Source organism: Alosa sapidissima, chromosome 6 (assembly GCF_018492685.1).
Source record: "Alosa sapidissima isolate fAloSap1 chromosome 6, fAloSap1.pri, whole genome shotgun sequence".
NCBI classification, from domain to species: Eukaryota; Metazoa; Chordata; class Actinopteri; order Clupeiformes; family Clupeidae; genus Alosa; species Alosa sapidissima.
Window position 1 is genome coordinate 29580211 of NC_055962.1, and position 7003 is coordinate 29587213.

At 37.9% G+C, this 7003-nt stretch overlaps 1 protein-coding gene across 1 annotated transcript; it reads right to left on the reverse strand.

Annotated features, from left to right (window-relative positions):
* Positions 1-1704: 1704 nt before the first annotated feature.
* On the reverse strand, positions 1705-5389 carry LOC121711179 (prospero homeobox protein 1-like). The gene is made up of 3 exons (XM_042094541.1): positions 5212-5389; positions 4644-4838; positions 1705-1872 (listed from the first exon to the last, which is right to left on the reverse strand). The coding sequence occupies exons 1-3, from the start codon at positions 5272-5274 to the stop codon at positions 1705-1707; spliced, it is 426 nt and encodes a 141-aa protein (XP_041950475.1). The 5' UTR covers positions 5275-5389.
* Positions 5390-7003: the final 1614 nt, after the last annotated feature.

Consider the following 7003-nt stretch of genomic DNA (forward strand, 5'->3'; position numbering starts at 1 on the left):
CTGGAGCAGGTTTTCTTCCAGGATGTCTATGTATATTGCTGCATTCATCTTTCCCTCAATCCTGACTAATCTCCCAGTTCCCTCTGTGAAAAACGGTGGAGTGCTGCAGCGATGGTCATCCTGGAGCTGTCAGAGTGACCATCGGGTTAATGGTCACCTCCCCAACTAAAGCCCTTCTCCCCCGATCACTCAGTTTAGAGGGAAGGCCAGCTCTAGGAAGAGTCCTTGTGATTCCAAACTTCTTCCATTTACGGATGATGGAGGCCACTGTGCTCATTGGGACCTTTAAAGCAGAAAATTTTCTGTACCCTTCCCGGGAACTGTGCCTCTGATTTTCTTTGTTTTTAATTTTTAATAAATTTGCAAAAATCTCAAACTTTTTTTTTAGTTGTCATTATGGGGTATTGTGTGTAGTATTTTGAGGGGAAAAATACATTTAATCCATTTTGGAATAAGGCTGTGACATAAGAAAATGGGGAAAAAGTGAAGCACTTTTCCATATGTACTGTACATTTGAACCAAACTAAACTACCACAGAGGTAGCTCTCTTCCTTTCAGTGCTCCCTAAGGGGTACATCTCCCTGGTGTGTTTGGGGTACAGGCTGCTACACTTATACAGTGTTTTCAGAGAATGTAGAGCTAGAGGATCTACAGAAAACGTTCTCCGAATGTTACAACACAAAAAAGTGTCGTGTGTTAGAAATCGCTTCGCATTGCTTACCCTACCTTTAAGATTACCATTTTTATATTTAGTGCCCATAGATTGCAGTTATTTAGTATGGGCGCTAGCTAGGTAGTTATAGAGAACTGTTCTCTCCTGTGAGCTGGCTGCATTTCAGTACGTTTTGCACCATTTTATGTTTGCAGTAAAGCAGTGTTAATTAGTGTTAAAACTGCAAAGAACTGATTAACATGTTATGGAGAATAATGAGTTAAGCCTTATTTATTATTAAATGAAGTTTTGGTCCCTCCACTTACAATTTCTTCATCTAGCAATTAAATGTCTCAGGGGAGAGTACAGATTTGTCTCTCTTGAACTCACAAAAAATGATGTGCACAAAAACTGAACAGAAACTCATCTGTTACAATACACAAACACTGGCCAGTTTGAGGCTAGTCCTGTGATTTTCTGTGTGAGTATGTCGATAAATTTTTGGTACTTTATGATGTAGCACTTAGACATTTTCAATTGTAAGGTTTCACCGCTGAGAAAAGCTGACATCAGATTTTCTGTGGACCAAGTGACATAGTGGATAAGGGATTATTTTTACTGAGACACAAGTCAAATGCATAAAACATTTGCCAATTGGAACTATGATCATTTTTTTTTTAGCATTTTGAAGGTAAGTGAATCAGCTGTACACTGTAGTCCACTGGCATTTAATCAGAGTATTCCAGTAGACTGTAGATTGTCTCAGTATTTGAGAACATATTGTGGCATATTAATTGTATACCATCAAGGGAAATCTGTCAGGTAAGACGTTAAAAACTAACAGCGTATACTTTTAAAAGATAACTTCACAGAATAAGAACATATACCAACAGACATTTTTTTCCAAACCTCACCATGACTTGTTTAGCACACTGCATGCTTCATTACCTGGATTAATTCATTCTTAATTTTACATTTGCAAAGTGATTGACAGCATGCATTTTTATATTCTAGCATTCAGTACCTCTTGGTCTCCTCACTCAATTACATCACTATGTGAACAAAGGAGATTTAAATGCTGCTGGGATATCACTGTCTAATTTACATATGACCTTGTATATTGCCTTCTTCCAAGAGGGGTCCATATCTCTGGACAGGGAGATGGCAGTGTAGAACTCTCTTAGTGTTATTTCCACAACCTCAAGAAATCTGTCTGGGACCTGAAGTAAAACACACAGCCAAGAACAGTCAAACGTTAATAATGACACTGTAAAGACCTTAATATCCAGTCGAATGACCTTAAGTTTTTCTGTATTTATTTTTTTTTTTTTTTCATATTCAGTCATTTGAAAAGGTAAGTAATGCAACACCCCAGAGAAAATGTGTTGCTAGATATCGTGTACTTACAGCCCTTACATCTCAAATCATTGATTTATTACTTAGAATGTTAGAAATGTGTGTCTCTTCAATGTTATGTGATGACAAGTGGGGGTGATGGGGTTGTATTGTTAAAATCATATTTTCATGGTTGGAAAACAGTTAAAGAGTGATGAACATCTCACTGTTTTTTGTGATCATTTGATAAGACTCGGAGGAGACCTTTTAAATCCATATCTTAGCACACACTCATGGACAGTTGCATAATGCTATAAATTAAGTCTTTGTGCTTGAATAGATATATGCTGTGTATCTTATTAAATTTAAGTATTATTATTGTTTTGTATGTGTATGTCGCTTTGGACAAAGGTGCCTGCCAAATCACATAACCATCTTTGGCTTCAGTTATTTTGAGATGCTGAGTCTTTAGGGAACTCTCGTGAAAAGATGTTTATGACTCACACATGTATTAAGGCTTAAAACAACAAATAAGAAAATATAACTGAAAGCAGCATAGAGAGGGTTAAGTAGCACAGTAAGGCGTAGTTGCCATGTGAATTTGATGTCTTGTCAAGTATGTGGTTATACGTTTTCATTCAACAATTTTGTGACCGTGTTTTGTAGTGCCTTGAGTCTAAAGCCCTGTTCATGCAACGTTAATTCACCTGTAATCGCTAACTTACATTAACATTAGGTCAAGGTCAAAGTCAAAGTCAGCTTTATTGTCAATTTCTTCACATGTTCCTTCACAGCGTCTCCTGTCACTAGCACTTGCAGTCTGAATGGGGTTTAAAGCGTGATGTATGCCTTTGTGTAGAATCTAGGCATAGCTATAGGAAATTAGCCTATGCCAATGTAAGAATGTGCGCTCATGTCTGCGTAGCTCTGGCTACTTGCAAGGCGCTACTAGCTAGGCTAACGCTACATGTGTATAAATGTAATTTATTTGCCCTATTTTTTGCTTAGGTTTTGTATTTTTTTGTAAGTTTGATCATAGAAATATGATCATAGGTTTGACAGATAATACCAATTATCATACCCAAAAAAAGGTGTTTTTTTGCGAGGCGTCTACGAGACAACTGACGTCAGTAAGCTAACTACAGAGTCGATAGCTTGTGAAGCAGACCATTCACAACTGTTACAGTATGTGTAGATATGTGGTGACATTTTTTGGGAGATGCACATACAGATTCCATGCAGAACTATGAATTAACTGACTTACTTAACTAAGTTTGTCGCCAATACTGTTTGGCCATCAAATACAATCTTAGGACAGGAAATGGCAACATGTTATAAAGAACAAAAGTTGCAATCATTTTTAAAAACCTGGTTCATAAGGTAAAGAAGTGTTGGAGATATGGGCGCACTTTGTATTTGGCAGTTTGCCGTTGACTTTAATCATCTGTGACTAATTTGGTTGGACAAAGTTTGTTTGTGGAGTAGCAAGAAAACAGTGAACAAGAAAATCCAAAATGTCTATCTGTGACATACAAATACATCTGTGGTAATATATCTTGTCTATTCAGTTCATAATGTTCATCTCAGACATCAATTATGCATGTAATTTAATTCTTAGAATTAGTTTACAGTAGAATCTTTCGATGACTATCTTTTATTATAAGCAGTTTATAGAGCACGTCTTCTGTCTACATCAACAACATCGTAATGATAGACTGCGTTACCACTCTCATTAACAACACAATAAGTGGGTTGGTGGAGACGTTTTGTAACACAATAGCCAGATTACTGTGCTGAGGAAAATGTGTCGACTGCCATGCAAGGCTGTAACAGCCTACCGTTAAAAGTAACATTTCTGTGTAATAAACCTTACAACTTCCTTACAACTGCCTGATCAATCATGTTTTAAAACTATACACACGACAAATCTGTGTGAAATTAGAAATATTTTTCTTTCTGTCCGTAATCAAATTCCATTAAAAAACATCAGTTTCCAATGTACTACACGGATTGTACATATCAAACTTGTCTTTTCCTTATGTCTATCTTGCTATATCTCAAAATGACTAATAGCGCTCTAGATGTTTTTGAATTGAATGGTTTCTGCATTGTGTGTATGTAGGTTTCAGTTTTGTATATTTACATAGAGGAAGCTGAATATTATGTGTGTTATATTCACAAGGCCACACATGAATGTGACTTTCTATTTTGTGCTAGTAACGTTAAGTAGTAGGGAAAAGTGTTGTCGATCCTTTATATAACAGCATTTTTATAATGCAAATTATAGATGGTTGTCAATCTGTTTACTTTTTTTTTAACCTTACCAGGCTTTTTTGTTGTCAATAAGAGAATAACACATAACACCTAAGTTGTCTGATGCAAACTAGAACTGGGCCTGTTATGAACTTTGTGTGTGTATATATATATATATATATATATATATATATATATATATATATATATATATATATATATATATATAATACACACACACACACACATCATTTGTGAGTGCAAGTAACAACACTCTGGACACTTATGGTAACTTGTTAACTAATATAATGTAATGTGCGTGAACAAGTTGTGCCCCTGGTAGTTTCATTGTAAGGTGTTCCTTGTAGTGGATCACTTCTGATATGCGTTTGTTGTGACCTACCTGGTAGTCATTGGCTTTGTTGTAATGTGTGTTCAGTGCTCTGAAGAGCTCGGAGTCCCGGTCCATCGTGATGTCCCTCGTGTTGCCCACTCCCTCCGCCACGGCCTGCCGCGCAAACTTCTCCATCTGGATGTAATAGAACTCGCGGAAGTTGCTGAACCACTTGATCAGCTGGGATGTGATGCACCTGGTGAACTGCGCAGAGGATGGAAAAATTTCAGGTGAGTGTTTATTGTTAGTGCTATTAGATACAATTAGTGAACTACATTAAATACAATAAGTTAGGCACATTTGTGTTAATAAACAATGCTACATGAAGGCAATTTTCCAGCTTATCTATATAATGTATAGTTCAACATGACTCATAATTATGTGACTTTTTTTATTACTCATTTTACTTGGAGACAAATAAAGCATTTTAAAACGATCTACCCGAGTACTTATTTTTATTTGTATTTTTTCCCCCCCCAAATGCTTATTTACTGAATCTGCAGTCGCTGTAGGTCTTTGAGCAAACATAGCTGAGATCACTGACTCAACACAATGGAACACTTATATCTGTTCTTACCTTTACATCAGGAAAGAAGGTTTTCAGCACATTAGAGCTTGGGTAACGTGTGTAGAAGAACATTAGCTTTGCCTTTTTTAGATGGCCAGGGGTCAGTCCCTCCTGAATGTGACATTGTTAAGGATCTTGAACATTTTGGAAAAAAACAGCAGGTTGGCCCATCCACCCTGTATACTGAAGTATACAGTGTATGGAAAGTGTATTGACAATGAGGATCATACTACATCCTAAACAGACATGTTATATTTGATTATTAAAGCCACATAGTTTCACTTACAATGCATGCACTACTTAATGACAATTAGCATAATCAAAAACACACCACATAGATGATTTGTGTTGTGTGGCTTTGGTTGAATCTTACCCATCCATACCAAGAGAGAGATATCAAATGCTTCAACTCTAATTTGTTAAAATAAAGATTACATAAATTTTGAATTGGCTCAGATTGAGCTCATCTGTAGCTGAGGTGATTCAAATTGCCAGGAATATTGAAAACTTTCTGTCCACCCGAACTACCCAGAACACCCAAGCCATCCTAGTTGATGCAGGTTCTACATAGACAAGACTAAATAAGGATTCTTTTTAAGGTTCATTGATAACTCCTAAAAAAATGTTGACTGGTCGTGGTAACATTATGTCTTGCTAGCTACTGCATTTTCAAAGGATATATTAAGAGGCAAGAATGAGTTGTTTTCCACCAAGCCTTGGTTTTCCCTTTTGATGTGAGGAAGGCAGAGGTTGTCAAAGGCCAGTTGACTCAGAGCTACCAGTTGTGCTTGTTGGCTCATACAGTTAGACATTCCCTTTGAAGTTACCTTGATTGGTTCCCAAGAATGTGACATTATGTCCACCGAAGACTGACTTGTATTGTATTGACATGGAAGGCTGTCCAGCACATTCGTGGGGCTGTCTTGAAATCGCTGTAGCACTTCTTGGTCTATGTGAAAATTATTTTGTTTTGATTGAGAGGGTGGATTGCTGATCTCAGAAAAACTTGTATTTACTTGGGTGAATGTATTGGGATTCTCCTGGTTGGATGGTTTTTGAATGACCAATGACAAAGCTTCTGTCTGAACATTTGGCAGTGAAGGCTCTGTTATCTGTGAACACAAGTCATAGTTTGGTCTGGTTGCCTCTTCATATTTCACATTTTCGTCTAACAAAGCGTGCTCAGACCCTACGTCAGGATCCTGCGCCGGTGTCTTGAATAACGAGTGAAACATTTTCTTGAAAACCAAATCAACACTCAAGTTTACAGCCCTGGACAGCTCTGACTTCAGAAGTTCAATCAGTTCATCTGTGTCCAGACCCGTGTGACTACTCTGTATTTTGATCCTGTTTCTTTCCCACTCACCACTCAAACAATGTTGAAAGTCACCTCTGGAATTATGCAAGATAGGAGTGTCTGGTATTAGCGGTGTAGAAGATGTATTTGTAATGCATGAGAGATTCTCATTTTTCGCAACTCCCCTCGGTGCAGTCTCTCTTCTTGGATACTCCTCTTCAGAGTTTTTGTGGTAGACCTTGGTCATCTGGTCTTTCTGATGCCTTGCATGAAGCACATTCAAATGCTCAGGGTTCTCCCTGGTCTTGTAATCCTCACCACAGGAGGTTTCGCCTCTGCCCTGGCTGTAATCCAGTGGTGGCAGAGTCACTCTGCTGCTGTGCCATGCATTAGTTTGTGCAGGGTGACCGGCGGCTATTTCGTCTCTGAACTGTTTCGGAGGAGATCCAACCATGCGTTGGAGAATGTTCTCGACCCGGGCCCGTTTGACCCGATGATTCTCCA

Bases quoted from the DNA above. Each gene is read 5' to 3' on its own strand.
- LOC121711179 (XM_042094541.1), bottom strand. From the start codon at position 5,274: ATGTTCTTCTACACACGTTACCCAAGCTCTAATGTGCTGAAAACCTTC. The intron at 4,839-5,211 runs GTAAGAACAGAT...TCCTCTGCGCAG, and splicing joins CCTTCTTTCCTGATGTAAAG to TTCACCAGGTGCATCACATC. The intron at 1,873-4,643 runs GTAGGTCACAAC...GTTTTACTTCAG, and splicing joins ACAAAGCCAATGACTACCAG to GTCCCAGACAGATTTCTTGA.